This window comes from Danio rerio, chromosome 23 (genome assembly GCF_049306965.1).
Source record: "Danio rerio strain Tuebingen ecotype United States chromosome 23, GRCz12tu, whole genome shotgun sequence".
Taxonomy (NCBI): Eukaryota; Metazoa; Chordata; class Actinopteri; order Cypriniformes; family Danionidae; genus Danio; species Danio rerio.
In genome coordinates, this window is record NC_133198.1 from 7,447,525 (window position 1) to 7,465,319 (window position 17,795).

The window sequence follows — 17,795 nt, forward strand, 5'->3', positions numbered from 1 at the left end:
TACAGTGTACCCTTAAAAGCTGTATATGAGACAATATAATGTTTGAGAACATATTCAGGTCAAAGGGGAGGAATTAAATGTGTGATTTTATATAGAAAGAATGATAAATGTAACTACATTACTTAAATGTTTCATAACAAAATAAAATGTCAATATGTGGGTGATAATAATGTCTCATTTTCATTGTCTAACATGTAAGATAAAATACATTTCTTCTCAAATTTACTTGTTATTTTTCATAAAAGATTACATGATCATACAAAATGTGTTATTTTAAATGATTATGAAATGTCTTGCTGACAAATAAGTTAAATCTGGAGATAGGAATGCCAACAACTATGAACATGTAAAATGACTAATATTGTGTTCGGGGACTGCACAAGTGGTCTCTAAATACATTTGTTTAATATGTCATATACGATGTTTCTTGTTTTAAATATGCCTGACAATATTTATTTCTGTAAAATGTTTGTCAATATATACACTATACCGGTCAAAAGTTTGGGCTCAGTAGGATTTTTAAATGTATTAAAAATAAGCTTATCCTTCTCCCCGAAGCTGCATTTATTTAACCAAAAATACAGTACTTAATGTAAAATTGTGAAATATTTTTGCACTGTAAAATAACTGCTCAAAAGTAGTTTATAATTTAATTTAATAATTCTTTCCAGTGATTTTTAAGATGATTTTTCAGCTGCGTTACTCCAGTCTTCTGTCACATGAGCCTTTGGAAATCACTCTAATATTAATTATTATTATTATTATTATTTTTTTTATTTTTATTATTATTATTATTATTATCCAAAATTATTATTGAAAATTACTATAGTAATAATTTAATTTGAAGCTACAGACTATAAGAAAGCAGTTATTTAACTTTTTTCAGAAATATTTAACAATTTCACATCTTTTACATTTGATAAATGCCGCCTTGATGAACAGAATAATCTTCTTAAAAAATAAATAATTAAATAAAAAAAATAAATAAATGTATAAAAAACCTGACCCCAAACTGTTGACCGGTAGTGTATATATCTATTTACACGGAAAAGTCAAATTGAACCAAATGTACAGCAAATAAATTTAAAGCTTCATTACAGTTTCAATCTTTTGACCGGTCTTTTTTGGGGAAACCCTACTACATTTTCAATGATTTACTGATTAAAAATAAAGTAAACATTTATAATATGATAAATTATAATAATAATAAATCTTTGATAATACTATTAATGCATTTGCTGTCGCTATTGACCTGCGTCATTAATCTACATTCATACATAATATACTAGTGTGCAACGATAATTAGAAGTAGAGGTTTGTTCTTTAAAACCATGTAAGTGCAGTGTTTTCATACGTCGTATATGCTTAAATCGACGTAATAGTAAACTGAAAGAAAAACATATTAATTGGTTTACTACATTTGCTTAAGGGAAGTGTTTGCAAGCATTTATATGTTGAATTTAAACAAACAATTTAAGTTGAACATTTCTAAATTTAATGCGTTTGTTTAAATTCAGCCCATATAAATTGTTTACAAGCACCAATTAATCTTTTTTTTAGTGTAAAACAACATTTATAGTGTTGGTCGAGAATAGCGAGCATACCGTATCTAATCATAAAAGTACAGTAAGAAGAGCAAATGCAGTTTTTTTTAATAGTGGTTGCAACGGGTGTCTCTGGCGTGGTGATTAAGACGCATTGAGCATTATTAATATCCCGCTGATCCCTTCCCCGATGTGGAAGAGGTTCATCCTGAGTGTTTCAGCGGCTACTAAACGCAGGAGGTTAAGGCTGGGTTTAATGCCTGTCTCTCAGGACGGGACGGCTGATATGAATGAGGTGCCTCGTGAGGGCCTCTCCGCGCGAGCCTCATTAGCTGTCCATCAACCAGATCCCCCGGTCAGTCTCTGGTTATGTAAATAATCCTCACCAAAGTCACCATGCTAGCTGTAGTTGATGACATGTTTGTAACATCGAACATGTAATAAAAATGTAATGAAAGCGGTATAGGCCGCGTAACAATGGCTGCAAATATGCAGCGCCTTTTCAAAATGTATTTCGTCACAGTTTATTCAGCCTGGATTTGTTATCACGTAATTTCCCCACTTATGTTTAAGAATTATTTTGAACTTTCTTTCCTCAGATTTTATTATTATTGTTAGGGTATTATTATTATTATTATTATTATTATTATTATTATTATTATTATTATTATTATTATTATAAGGCTATTATTATTATTATTATTATTATTATTATTATTATTATTATTATTATTATTTTATTTTTTTTATTATTATTATAAAGAAATGTTATGATAGAAACAAGTAGGAACATTTATTGAATAACATAATGTTCAGATCGTCGGTGTGACCTGCAACAAACAGGTCACCATTTGATAATTTTAATTTATGAACCAATTTATTTTAATTATGAATTTACCAACATTCATTTGCTATAGGCCGTTCAATGTCATTTTATTCTACCTCGTTTAAGATTTTGAGAATAATTTCTAGCTGTCAAATAGGATTTCTAACTGTAAATTTAGACACGTTTGAGCGGTATATGAAATAGACAAAATTAAGCTCGTGGTCATTCATCAGTTAATAAAAAATAATTAATCTGTAATGGAATCAACTTTGCTCCAGTCTCTGACGTCATCCAATATCGCTTCTGCCAATATTTATCTTTGAAGACAATCTATCGAATTATTACTTACAAACAGATTTGTATGCTGAGGCAGTTGTTTATTATGTTTAGATAATGGTAGTCTACAGATTTATCTATTTTTAATCTGTGTCTTAAACGGTTTTTGATCACTTTAATGCTTAAATTTCCAAAACACAAAATGCAAGTAAACTCTGTCACGGCACAAGCACCAATGGTAATGTACATTATTCGTTTTTAACCTATAGGCTACTTTGAATTTGTATTTAGCCTACAGTGTAAAATCATCCATGTGTCAGCAATCCGATCTGGTGAAAGACGCCGTATCGTCTTTAAAAACAAAAGTTAAGAGATTTCTCCTACCAATTCGTGTTGGGGTTTTTTTTCTGCAATATAACACTGAGACAAACACACGCGCGTAAAACACTTGGCATTGCGCATGGCCGTTCACCCAGAACAGAATTTAGAGTTCTTTTCTGCATCATTAAGCCCTTGCTTTTGTTGTCTATCTATGCAGACGTCTTTCACGTTCCTGTTTAGGATAATTGAATGGATGACATTTTAATAGCTAGACTTCAAAAATAGACAAAGAGATAGTAGCCCATAATCTAAAAAATAATAAGAAATGCAAAATATAAATAGCCCAAATCCATAATAATACTTCAAGTTTTTTGCCTATTGATCTAGTTATTGACATTTTTGAATGGAGGTGGAAAAAGAAACCCTCTGCGGCGATTTACTCAAAGACGGCTTTTGATTGAACGGCTTTGTAAGGTAAAGGGGGATTTGTCTAAGCCGTGTAACCATGCAGGTTCTCCAGTGATCAAACAGTGACTGCAGACAAGGGTGTGTGTGTGTTCAATTGTCCTCTCCACGCGTTTGTGGCGCGAGCAATGAGTTCACAGGTCGCAACATCACTTATTAATCTCATTATCAGCGGTCTGTCGAGGAGACTGATTGGCGACCACCTTTCTGAAATTTAGGAGACACTTCTTAAAATTCAAGAGGAACTTTTGATCAGTTGAATTTGTCACAAAATAGGCCTATCAGAGAAGTATATGCTAGTTCGATATGTGCAAATTAATATTTCGTTATTTTTGTTATCATCATATTTAACATTTATAAAGGCTAAATTGTTTAATGTTGCTATTTTACAGTAGGCTAATGAGTAACATGCTTGTTTGGGGTTTGATTTATTATTGCATGCAGTTATTGCATAAGAAAGACACTCACCAAGTAAAGTGATACCTATTATTTTTTTATTTACTTTGTATATATTTATTATTTTTTTTATGTGTTAAAAAGCGTTTTCGCTACACCATTATTGTTTTAATGTTTGTGCTTTTATTTGAGAATTTGAGATTTATTATTGCTCTTTACATTATCTCCAGCAACTAATGTTTTAATTTGGGGTTTGATTTATTATTGCATCCTGTTATTGAAATAAGACACTCACCAAGTTAAGTGATACCTATTATTTTTTAATTTACTTTGTAAATATATTTATTTATTTTTATGTGTTAAAAAGCGTTTTGGGCACACCATTATTGTTTGAATGTTTGTGCTTTTATTTGAGAATTTGATATTTATTATTGCTCTTTACATTATCTCGAGCAATTAATGTATTTATTTACATCTTTAAATCTCTAATAGCTATTTTTATCTGAAAAGGGGAGGGGTGATAACTCAAACAATACCGCTAAGATAACAATATTTCCAACTGAGTATAATGAGCGTGATTATTGTTGTATCATCATACTAAGCTGTCGCTCGTATCTCTTATCTCTCTACAGCTTTTATAGAGAACACATCCAGATTTATCGGGCCATAAAATTGGGCTTTACGTTCTCGCACAGACAGCGTGGTTATTTTACAGCAACATTTTTTATATATGTTTTACCAGAAAGTGCAAACAAATCCCAAGCTATTGCCGTAAACATAATGTGCACAGTAGCGTTACAAATTTATCTGGTTCTTTAAATTATTTTGAACAAGCAGAACAGTATACGATTGCGTATTCACAGATCGTGTTTGCACTGGTGCCTCGGTCAATGCAATTGTCCTGTTGCTTGTAAAGTCCTTTAAAAGTTAACTTTAATCGAGTAAGAAAGACAGTTTAAAATACAGTGGACTCAGCAAATATAGATCTCACAGGTAGAAGCACACCCCTCCTCCGCCGCACACCATCTAGTTTATCCCCTCATTCTTCTCCTCCTCCATGGGTCCTACCTTTGGAGTGCGTCACGTGGTTCTGCTCTAACAAATAACTCGCAGTAAAGTAGAGAGCAAATCAGGGAACAGTTATATTAGGCATTATCTGCAGCAGCAGCAGTTATCTCCAGATACAGACAAGCCTCGGTGACAAGCCCAAACGCGGAGAGGACAACTACAAGTTTTTCGACTGTCGCTTATTTTCGCTGAAGTTTGAATTCTGGGCTAAAATCAAGAAGAAAGAAGAGACTGGGAACCTCGACGGCGATATTCAATCAAGTCACTTGGAAGAGAGGGTTCCCGACTTTATCACCAACCATCCTTATCTGGTGAGATAATACGACGAGAGCTCTTGGATGAAATTGTATAAGCCCTTTGCTTATAGCTATCAACGTTTTTATGTAATCTGTGTTTTCGATGATAAAATATAGATGTTAAGAGATTACAATGCAGCTTGATTCCCGCGGATGATTTAATGGATTTGGGATAGAGTTTTCCCAATATATCTAAAACCGCTGCTGATAAATATATCTCATGCGTAAAGATATGGAGAGTAATTAATGCCATTTTAGTGTTAAACGCAAATCCAAAGATAAATGAAAAAAAAAATTGACTTTAGCCAAATCACTGAAACAAGCCTATTTCTTCAGATTTTATAGTTTAAAATTGTTAGAATTGATAATTAGCATAAAATATATAAAGACGTTGTTAGGAAATATTAGTGTGTTAAAATAATTTGGGTTTTGTTCCGTTGTTATAATCAATCAGAACTACTATTAGGCTATATTGCATTGTTTATTATTATTATTATTATTATTATTATTATTATTATTATTATTATTATTATTATTATTTGTAAAATACCAATCTAATATTAAGAAAATAATTTGATTTTTGGTTTGTCATCAGGAAAGAATTTCATTTTCTGTGGCCTCTGATCAGGAAACCATCGCATTTGGAGATTTTGGACGTTAACAAGGTTTTTAACTAGCCTACAATCTGGGCGAATTTTGAGATTTCGAAATCTAGCTTATTCACTGGATATATCATGTATTCGAGCCTGGCTTTATCTTCCAACCCGTCCCCCTACGCACACGATTCCGGGAACTACATCCATCCGTCTGCCAGCTCACCTGTGTATGTACCCACCACTCGTGTACCAGCCATGCTCCAGACCTTGCCCTACCTACAGACTTGCGAGTCCAGCCACCAAGCCCATGGGATCAGCAGTCACCACGCCTGGCCACAGACTGGCACCGATAACTCTTCGTTCAACCCCGGTAGCCCTCATCCACCGCCCGGTTTCTCTTATTCGCACAGTCCGCCAGTGAGCAGCAGCACCGGCAGGGACGCCGCGTACCAGAACCCGTTAATGTTAAGTAACGGCGGCCGTGCGGATCAATATGGAAGTGCCCTGGTGCGCTCCGTCGGTGGCTCTTATTCCAGCCCGTACGCGGCCTACATGAGCCCGGAGATGGCAACCTCATGGACGCCTGGGCCCTTTGATGGCGGCATGATCGGTCTTCAGGGACGCCAGGGAACTCTACCGGGAAGGAGGTCCAGTATAGGTAAAAATCTTAACATGTTTTTGCCTTCTCATTTTTTTCTGTCTGGATATATAAATATGTAACCTACTCTAAAATATTGACGATGGTTGACTATATATGCACCGTTTTGTTTAACGCACTTTGAAATTATTTCGTCGTATGTTAAATTTAATACTACTAATTTGCAGTTGGGTAGTTTGGAAATAGTTTAAAATCCATCTTTCAAGTCAGCAGGCAAAAATGGTTGGAATGGAGGGGGTTTCGTTTGATGCTGTGATCTTACAATTTATTACTGCGGTTTTAAAGGTTATTTATTGCTTTCCTTAAGTGTTTATGTTAGACTTAGAAGGCACTAGAATACCAGTTAGGGTACTCGGGCACTTTGCAAAACCTAATCAAAACAAAACTTGATCTTATTGCACTAATACACATCCTTTAATAGGGCAATGCAATCACTTTAATTTAAATGTTAATTTAATTCTCAACTATTGTCTGTCCACGTTGATAAAAGGGGCCCGTGCGCACCTCATAATTGTGAGAACTATCCAAGCTACTGTCACCTTGATCAAACTTTTCTAAACAGACCATTACAGCCAGATACACATTTAGCGGCCGTAGGCTTTGAAGTTTAGTGCTTCAGGCGGACACATTTTCTTTGATAGTCCATAAAATGTCACATTTCTTACTACAACTCTGGACGATTTATTCGGGCTTACATAAGACTTGAGCGTTTGATATTTAGCAGTTGCATGTTTCAGATGTTTCGTTACGAAAATGTTGATAGCTGTTATTCCAGATTATTATAGCAGTCCACCAGAAACACTCACAAATTCAGAGAGTTTGAGATTACTCTAAATCTATTAATAAAAGATTATGAATTCACGCATCTTTTTTTAAATAAATTGTTGGAGGGCGTCACGTGTCAGGATCTTGATTGATCGGTGACCCCTGGATCTTTAACACTGATAAGAGCCCCATTGACATTCCGCTCGCCTGAGGCCCTCGTGCCTAGTCGGTCGCCTAATAGACACACCAGTGACCCTGAATATGCTCGTATTAATCTATTTTTCATTCCGTTTGCCACATTCCATATTCCCCTGATACTCAGGGAAACACCAAGCCTGTTTTGACTATGTGGATCAATTTAAATGCTGAGTTCTTCCAAAACTTTATGTTATACATAGGTCTGCAAATAAATACATATGCCTAAAAATTTCCTATCTTTTCGTTAAAGTCTTGGAAGACATTAGCACTTTGAATTGAACTGAAGATCAATTTATATATCCTAATAGGCTATCATTGTTTAAATAATTTGTTATTGCAAACATGATTGGATAAAATGGAGGAAGGGTAGCCTAACTAAAGAGGCGCTATATTTAAATTAAATATTAGGCTATTTATAGGCCTACTTAATATTTAGATTTTCGTTTGCGTCATCTCTTTCTTCACCTCTTCAATAAAATGTTAATATAATAAATTAATTTAAAGGACATCAATGTTTAAACAATTTTGAAAAAAATCAAGTTATTTAGATTTTAGTTTATATATGACACATCTGTGGGTGTGTAAAATCGTACACGACCTTATTTTATTTAATTTAATCTCTTAAAATGCTAACGGTGCCTATAGGCTTTTTATAAAAAATAGCCAGATGTCTAATTAATTTAATTCTCTCAATATAAGCTATTAAGCGAAACAAACATTCGAGTAAACGTTTGAGGTTAGTCACATTTGGTTTTTCAGAGTAATAAAACAATACTAATGTACAAGTCGCACCTTGAAAACATCTCTTTACGCATCGCTCCCGTCATTCAAACTTAAACGATCCTGCGCCGTATTTTATGAATTTAAGCAACATTGTCCTTTCATAAATCACTTCAAGCTCAAAAGAAAACCTTGGGGAATTAATGAAAAACTCTCCGTGTCTGCTTTCAGACATGCTGGATGACCTGCCGTGTGAAGGGCGCGAGTGTGTGAACTGCGGCTCAATCTCAACGCCGCTGTGGAGAAGAGACGGAACCGGACACTACCTGTGCAACGCGTGCGGCCTTTACCACAAGATGAACGGCATCAATCGACCTCTTATCAAACCACAGAAACGCCTGGTAAACGCACAGCTGTTGATTATTGTGTTTTAATAACGCTTAGTCTTTACATGACCTTGTCCTGTTTAAACCTAGCCATAATAAATGAAGGGACTTAATATAGTCACATTGATTCATTCATAGGAATGTTATTACTGTTAATACTATTTAGATTCCCTGACAATGGGAAACTATTGTTTCTCATTGTGAATAATTAGTAATAAGCTAAAAGTATACTTTTTAGGAGCTTAGAAATAATATATTATAAATTATTTATTATCTAAAAGTCATGACAACATGTTTTTTTTTATCTTATTTCAATAAGTTGATCAGTTTTCAACATTTTTTAAGTTATACAAATTTTTAAGTTATGTTTTAAGTTATTTTTATTTATGTAAGTTGTAATAACTTGTAAACCGTGATAAAGTTATTACAATGTGCAAAATTCCTTAAAGTTTCCCACCTTGTTTGCAAATTGTTGTTTTTACTATTAAATAATGCTTACAAACAAAGTAGTCTCACAAAATAAAACAATTCTGCATATTTATACTCATGTTAGTGGGTTGATTTAACATTTTTATGGTCATTTCTTTAGAAGGATATAAAGACAGAAGTTGCGCAAAACCTTCACTGCTGTTCTGTTTCCCATGAGTCTCTCTTTCTCTCTCTCTCTCTCTCTCTCTCTCTCTCTCTCTCTCTTTCTGTCTCTCTCTAGTTCTCTATCTCTCTCTCTTTTCATTTTTGCCTTCATGACCTTGTCCTTGGGTTGGTCTGTTTTTAGCCTAAGCAGCGAAAAACTCAAAACAAGCACCAATTTATGGTGCATGTGAGCTGAGAAGGTTCATTCTTGGTCTGGAAGATTATTGATATTTTTTGCGTGTCAAATAAATCTTGGATGTGTTAAATGACTGGAATACACAGTTCTGGTCACAGAGTTATCATCTTTTTCTTTTAATTTTTTTAATGACTCTTACTTTAATTTTAAACAAAACTCAATAACATTACATTCATCTCTGCATTATATTCTATAGGAACATAATTTCAAAAAACATAAATCAATTGCTTCATTGACTTTGTTGTCATGTTACAATTCTTTAACACATATTAACTTTTAAAATAAATATATATTTTTAATCAAGGTTTGACATGTCCTTATATTCCTCTATTAAATAACTTTATTTCATTTACTGTCTCAAAATTCCTTTCAGCTTTGTAAAATTATCAAATTAATCCCCTCTCAAACTTCTGTCTGTTCTTCTCTGCAGCAAAGCACATCACGACGAGCAGGTCTGTGTTGCACTAACTGTCATACTAGTACGACAACACTGTGGAGGAGAAACGCAGAGGGAGAGCCAGTCTGCAATGCATGTGGACTTTACATGAAGCTTCATGGGGTAAGAACAGGATTTAGTCTGCATTATTGTGGTACCAAAGAATTTTGAGAGGCTGCATGGTGGTGGTGTGTGTGTGTGTGTGTGTGTGTGTGTGTGTGTGTGTGTGTGTGTGTGTGTGTGTGTGTGTGTGTGTGTGTGTGTGTGTCTTTAGACCATGTGATGCAAAGGTCATAGGTATGTTTTATCGGAAGAGAATGAGAAGAGAGAGAGGAAGGGGAGTTGCTTAAATAAGCTTTGTTCTCTAAACTAGCTCTTCTCACAGCTGACAAAATGACTCAGAAACTCACAAGAAAATAAATTAAATCTGCACTAGCTGTTATAAAGTTGTAATTATTGTGGTTTTTGAAAGAAGTCTTTTAAGTTTACGCTTAAGTTAACGCTGCAAAGCGGAATTTTCTGCATCATCATGCTTGTCCTCAGTGTCACATGATCTTTAAGAAATCCTTATATGCTGATTTGCTTCTCAAAAACAATTCATTTTTGTAATGAATACTGAAAAAAGTTTATTATTATTATTATTATCATTATTATTACACATTTATTATTACACATTTATTATTACATATCCACACTGAACTAAACTGAACTAAACTGAACTTCCATTTTGAAAACTGGAATCACACAGTTTCAATGTATAAGAATTTCTACGTTAAGCTGCTTTGGCACAATCTACATTGTGAAAGTGCTATAGAAATAAATAATAATTACATTATTATTATTATTATTATTATTATTATTATTATTATTATTATTATTATTATTATTATTTATTGTTTAATCCACAGTGAACTAAACTGAACTTCAATTCTGAAAACTTGACTGACACACTTTCAATTTACTAGACTTTCTATGTTAAGCTGCTCTGGCACAATCTACATAAGTGGTCACCAAACTTGTTCCTGGAGGGCCGGTGTCCTGCAGATTTTAGCTCCAACCCTAATCAAACACACCTGAACATGCTAATCAAGGTCTTACTTGGTATACTTGAAACACCCAGGCAGGTTTGTTGAAGCAAGTTGAAGCTAAACCCTGCAGGGACACCGGCCCTCCAGGACCGAGATTGTCGACCCCTGATCTACATTGTAAAAGTGCTATAGAAATAAACATAATAATAATAATAATAATAATAATAATAATAATAATAATAATATATAAAAATATGCAGCTAGAAGCGCATCCGCTGCAGAAAACATATGCTGGATGAGTTGGTGGTTAATTCCGCTGTGGCAACTCTAGATTAATAAAAAGTACTAAGCTGAAAAGAAAATGAATGAATGAATGAATATAATAAAAATAATAATAATAACAACAATAATAATTAGATAATTAGATATTTTTAATCATGATACTATTTTAGGGATATTTTAAACCAATCAAATTATACTTTTTATTCAATAAGAACACATTAGTTGATTCAAGTTGAGATAATTTGATAATGTTACAGAATATTTTTGTTTCAAGTTAATGTTTTTTTTTAAACTTTGTATTAACATAAGAATGCTCAAAATGTTGTCGAGGCCTCCACAAAAAATGTTAAATACAATATACATTTTTTTTTTTTTTTTTTTTTACGATATATACTAATGAGAACCATTATTAATTATTTAGCCCCAATAATAACCGAGCACTTCATCATCACACGAGAATGATTTCTAAAGCATCAAATGGCGCTAAAGACTGGATTGATGATAATGAAAAATTAGCATCGACATCACAGTAATACATTTAAAAAAATTTAAATCTATTCAAGTATAATGTAGATATTTTGAGCTGTAATACTTTTTCACAATATTTCATATTTGACAGTATTTATGAACAAATAAATAAAGCCTTGGTGAGCAAAAAACATTGAAAAATGCATAATTATGCCAAACATTTTACAAGTAGCTATGAATACCTATACTGAAAGCAAGTTCACTCTTTATAATCATTGACCCACCAACACATTTTATTCTGTTTTTGTAACTTTAATTCGAATACTGAATAATTAATCAGTCATTTATACATGTATATTTACAGTACTTTTTCCCCTTTCTCTCGCTTTAGGTACCAAGGCCATTAGCTATGAAAAAAGAAAGCATTCAGACAAGGAAACGCAAACCAAAGATGCCCAAAACCAAATCATCCTCAGGTAAGAGTGGACAAAAGCATTTTAAAAGAGACATTAATTTTGAGACGAAAGCAGACATGAGTGATTTGAATGGAAGTGTGGGAGTGAGTGAGTCAGAGAATGTGTGGAGAGAAATATGGGGTGAGCGAGAAGGTAAAGGGAGGGGAAAGGGAGTAAAAGAGAGAAAGAGAGCAATAACAGAACTTTTTTCTGCTTTCAATGAACATGTGGTGTGTATGCAGCACCGGCACATACACGAACGGATGTTTGACGCCATTAATTGTCATTTGCAATAACCCGCATGTTGAGTTTGCTGTTTTTTTATTATGGCTGTCATTCACATTTTGTTCTATTGGTCGGCAGGGTCAACAGTGTCTGGCGCTACGTCTCCCACTTCACTGCCTGTGTCAGAAAACGCCTCTACAATAAAAAGTGAACCTAGTATCGCAGCTTCTCCATATGCAGGCCAAACCGTTGTCTCGGTCACACAGGTATGTACTCTTGTGATCGTCATGTAAGCTATTAAAGAGATCCTTTATTCACACTCCAAACCTATTGGAGTTTATTTTTCTGATGTACACACAAGAAGGTATTTTGAAGAATGTTTGAAAGCAGAAGAGTCAACAGCTGCTGGTTACCAACATTCTACAGAACCTCTTGTTTTGTGTTTAACGGAAGAAGAACCATTTGAGTGTGAGCAAATGGTGAAGACATTAGATTTTTTTTTGGTTGAACTATCTCTTTAAATGTGAGTGGGCTAAATGATTGATGCCAGACTTCCAGACTTAAGTTAAGCATGCTATGAAAAATAAATATTCTACAATTATTAGTTAAACAATGTGAACCCTTAAACATCTTAAAACTTTCATCTGTTGACACATATACAGATATATATGTATAAACATATATATTATTATATACATTAGTGCTATCCAGTTTTTACATGGGCTCTGGAAGTATTTTTCCCAGTAAGGATTTTCTAAAGTCTTTGTTCAAGCATTATAAGTCATGAATCAAGTCGACCAGCTATGAAGAAAAACAACATTGCAAACAGTAATTTAAAACAAAGAATGTGAAAATTGTATACAAAATATAAGATTGTGCACTTAATTGCTCTAAAAAGAGAAACAATTAAGATTGCAATCAAATTCATTTGCACTATTTAATTATTTCAAACACACTGGGAGCTTAATTTGATGATCTAGGTGCAAAGTCTAAAGCTTATAGCACAAAAGCATTAAGGGCGTGTCCGAATCTACTCTTGCTATTTTAACAATGAAAAAAAAACGCTCTGTGCCCTGGCGCATGGTCTAACAGGGATGTGCTTGTTGTTCTCATGAGTTATGGGTGTATTTTAATCATACCGTTTCATTGAACCAATCAGAGACTCATCTCCCATTGCCTTTAAGAGTCATTTGCACTTTTGAAAAGTTGGACTTTGTACGTAGAAAAACCGAATGCTTCACTAGTGAGAAAACGAGTAAATCTGCAGCACGATGATGAAGAATGAGCCTCCTCCATTCTGCCTCTTTACTTTTGTGCTTTACTTTACTCCTTTACTTTCGTGTATAAGGAAACAGTGTTGTACACACTCTACTGAAGACATCCATTAGCCTACATATTTAATTTAGTTTGTTAAGCGCAAGGATTTGTTTCAAAATTATTTCTCAATTCAGTTCTAATTTCCAGCAGACGAATAAATTAACAATAATAACAACGTGTGAGTTATAGCCTGTTACACCTGGCTCATGGATGTAACATAGTAAGGGAGACGACAAGGCGAAGTATAATCAAAAAAGATTTATTTAACTCAATTCAAATTATATAATCAAAATATCAGTATCAGTATGTTCAATCAGTGTGAAATGCAAGTTTATGGATGCGGTAAATGTTGTCAGTGATAGTGTATGGATGCGAAACAAAGTATAATGCCCAAATTGGAGCGCAGCTCTGGCCAACTGCCAAGTGAATGGACAGCGGCCCCGACAAGCTCTCTGCCAGGGTTTAAATAAGGGCGCTGACCAGCATCAGGTGTGCTGAAGGCACGCCCCAATCTAGAATCAAATCAAAAACACAGAAATACAAAACAACGCAGTCCTAACATAACCAACACGTGCTATTCTTATGCCCCATATGGTGATGCATACATCTCCAAAACCCAACAGATGGACGAATCTATAGTTGCTTTTATTAAAACAAATATGTATATGCATATAATAAATAATACTGCTAATAATAATAACATTATACAAATGCAAATTTCCATGAATGAACTGAAAAAAGGCATGGAGGCATGAAGAAGGCGTGGAGGTAGTGGTTTAAATATATATATATATATATATATATATATATATATATATATATATATATATATATATATATATATAATTATTATTATTATTATTTGAATTCTTACATTTTTTATATGTAAATATATTTCTGTACTGCTGGACATCCTGTGTGTATTAAGCAGTGTGTATGCCTTTGGACCTGCATAAGCGCATAACTAACTTGCTCTGCGCTTGACTTTAGACCAGCTTTTAGTTGGTCAATGGCACGGTCTATTTCAGTTCCTCAGAGTAGCAATGCACCAACAATGCGCCTTAACACACCTCCTTTTTAGACTGAAGAACCCAAAAGTCCACAAAGTAGCGCATATATATTTGCTGATAAAACAACATGGCGCAAAACGTGAAAATTAGAGTTGCGCTGGTCTGGAAATAGCAACAAATCTTGCCAAAGACATCTTGCACCTTATTGCACTGAGTGTATGATAGGGCCTATATTAGGCCCATAACTATATTATGTATAATCATAGGAGCAGGCAGGCAATTATTTTGGCAGGTGCATTGCTTGCTGGACCTCTCTGATTGGTGGAATATTCTATACAGTATCATGTGTACATTGTCTGTTGTAATTCTTTTTTTAATAAAAAAAAAAGTTGAATTGTTGGGAAGAGATTAATTCAACAAAAATATGTACACCCAATTAACGTCCTCAAAATTCACCAAAAGTCTGCCTTTAAAGGTTTATAAGATGAAGTACAGAACTTGATTTGATTCATTGTGAACTAATTAGATGATTGTGGCTACCTATTGGTGGATCTTTTGTGATTGACAGATTTGCCTCATTCCAGTAAGCCTATAATCAGACTAGAGAGATGTCAATGAAAATTAAGGGGATGTTACTTTGATAAAAAATATTACAAGAGTACATGAATTAAAAAAAAAAAAAGTAAATCCTATTTTCTGTTCCACTGAAGAAAGTATGAAACAATGTAATAAGTCTATTATCATTTACCCACTGTTAAAGATAATATACATTGTCAGCTGACAGCATTTCCCTGTGCTCTTTCTAAGGCATCGACACAGTTGGATAGTGCCAGTTCTGCCCATGTGGACATCAAATATGAAGACTACACATACACCCCGACGTCGATCGCCCCACAGAACTCCTGGTGTGCTCTGTCTCAAGCGTGATCCGAGACCTCCACTGAAACCTCTCTGGCATGGGAGAAAAGACTTTTAACTGAATCTACCTAATAGGACTTTTACACAAATGTAGACAGACGGTGCTTAGGAAAGCAAGACATTGACAGTAATTTGTGCTACTTTTCCTCCTTGATTTATGGTGGCATATCTATGATGTCACGGCCAATTCATGCAATTCCACCAAAAATATGGTGGATGACAAGCAGCGCCTCTGTAACAGTTCTTGAGTTCCAATGATCGGGAGGACAAAAAACATGCTTTTTATGGCTACTGAACGTTTCATGGCTTAGTTGTTAATGATTACCTTTTAAGATACATTATTTATGTTGAGATAAGAATGGTGGAGGCACACAAGTCTCTCTCCCATAATTCCCTTTATCCTTCAGGGAATGCGTCTTTATGGTCGTTATGACTTGAGATCGCATACTTTCCCTGGATGAGGCCTTTTAAAAGTTTCCTTGTTGTCTTTGCTGATTCCAGACTCTGTCAATGTTGTATTGTATTCCTCCGATGATCTGAAGTGCAATGACCCGCGCCGCTTTTCAGCCGATTTTGAAAAGGGACACGTTTATATTAATTGTTTCGAAATTCTGTGTTTTGTTTTTTGTCAGAATATGTTAACCTAAATTTATTTGATGTATTTTGTTGATATATATTGGAATTATATCGTTTCATGGCATATAAAATTGACCGACATCTACTTTGTGTCTGCACTTGTTTAGTTGTCCAGGAAATTCTAAATTGTTTAAGGGTTAGTTCACCCAAAAAGTTACAATTTTTGTTGTTAATTACTCATAATTACTCATTCATGTTCTGAACACAAATTAAGACATTCTAGATAAAGTTCGAGAGCTGTCTTATCATCCATGGACAGTAAGGGTCATGAAAAGGAATCGAAACCATTGTCAAAACATTCCATCTGACTTCAATTGTACAACTGTAATTATATGAAGCTCCAAAAACACCTTAGTGTGGCAAAAACACAAAAAAATATTACTTTTTACTGATGTTTTGGTGGGCGCAGAATTGATTTTGGAGCTTTGAATGATTACAGTTGAACCACTGAAGTCATATTGAATTTTTTTGTCATTGTTTTTATTTTATTTTCTGGACTTTGAATGTCATAAGACTCTTGCCCTCCATGATTTAATCTAAAATACCTATAATTTGTGTTCCCAATAGAGAAGGTCTAAGGGTTTTGGCACTAGGAATTAGGAATATAATATGAACTGTAAGTAATTAATAACAGAATCTTTATTTTTGGCTGAGCTAATGCTTTAAGCCGTTTATGTGACATTTAAAACTATACCACAAAATAAAAAAGAAATACAGAAGATTTCCTTCTGCTGCTTAAACAAAAATCCCCCAAACCTGACTTCTGCACACACTTTGGGTTTTGTCTTCTCCCAGTTTGACGAACAACATGTTTCCCATCAGATCCAAATAAACAAAACTTGCTTTCATCACTAAAGGGAACTTTGGACCAGTTTTCTGTTCGCACAACATGCTCCTCAGCAAAGATTAGTCTAGCCTAATGATTATTTTTGCTGATGAAGGTTTGATCCCTAACTCTCTTTATCTTCGAGACACTGTATGCTGCGTTACAGATCTTTAAGCTGAATTGATGAGCAGTGTTGAAAACATTGCCCATATTCTCTACATTATCTTATCTCTTCGTCTATTTGTCTTTTGGGGACCAGCCTTTTTAGGGGAGTTGAATGAGTTAATGAGACTGTAAAGATGCAATATTCTTAAAATCGCAGATTTGAAGCGACCGATGGCAGATGCAATACTCAAAAAAATTACTTGAGAATGATCGTTCTAGTCGACGCAGTGGCGCAGTGGGTAGCACGTTCGCCTCACAGCAAGAAGGTCGCTAGTTCGATCCTCAGTTGGCGTTTCTGTGTGGAGTTTGCATGTTCTCCCTGCGTTCGTGTGGGTTTCCTCCGGGTGCTCCGGTTTCCCCCACAGTCCAAAGACATGTGGTACAGGTGAATCTGGTAGGCTAAATTGTCCGTAGTGTATGAGTGTGTGTGTATGTGTGGATGTTTCCCAGAGATGGGTTGCGGCTGGAAGGGCATCCGCTGCGTAAACACTTGCTGGATAAGTTGGCGGTTCATTCCGCTGTGGCGACCACAGATTAATAAAGGGACTAAGCCGACAAAAAAATTAATGAATGAATGAGTGATCGTTCTAACTACTTATTTAAAATGAGTTGAAGCAACACAATTCCTATATTTTTGGGGGGAGTAAATCAATTGTTTTATGTTCAATCTACTTAAATTTGTAAA

The 17,795-nt window shown here is 34.5% G+C and overlaps 1 protein-coding gene across 1 annotated transcript; it reads left to right on the forward strand.

The window, feature by feature from the left end:
* Positions 1 to 4,972: 4,972 nt before the first annotated feature.
* Positions 4,973 to 16,176, forward strand: gata5 (GATA binding protein 5). The gene is given in 7 exon segments (NM_131235.2): positions 4,973 to 5,207; positions 5,788 to 6,446; positions 8,361 to 8,530; positions 9,775 to 9,903; positions 11,950 to 12,034; positions 12,377 to 12,504; positions 15,373 to 16,176. Coding segments are annotated over 6 exon segments (1,152 nt in total). The 5' UTR covers positions 4,973 to 5,207; positions 5,788 to 5,926; the 3' UTR covers positions 15,493 to 16,176.
* Positions 16,177 to 17,795: the final 1,619 nt, after the last annotated feature.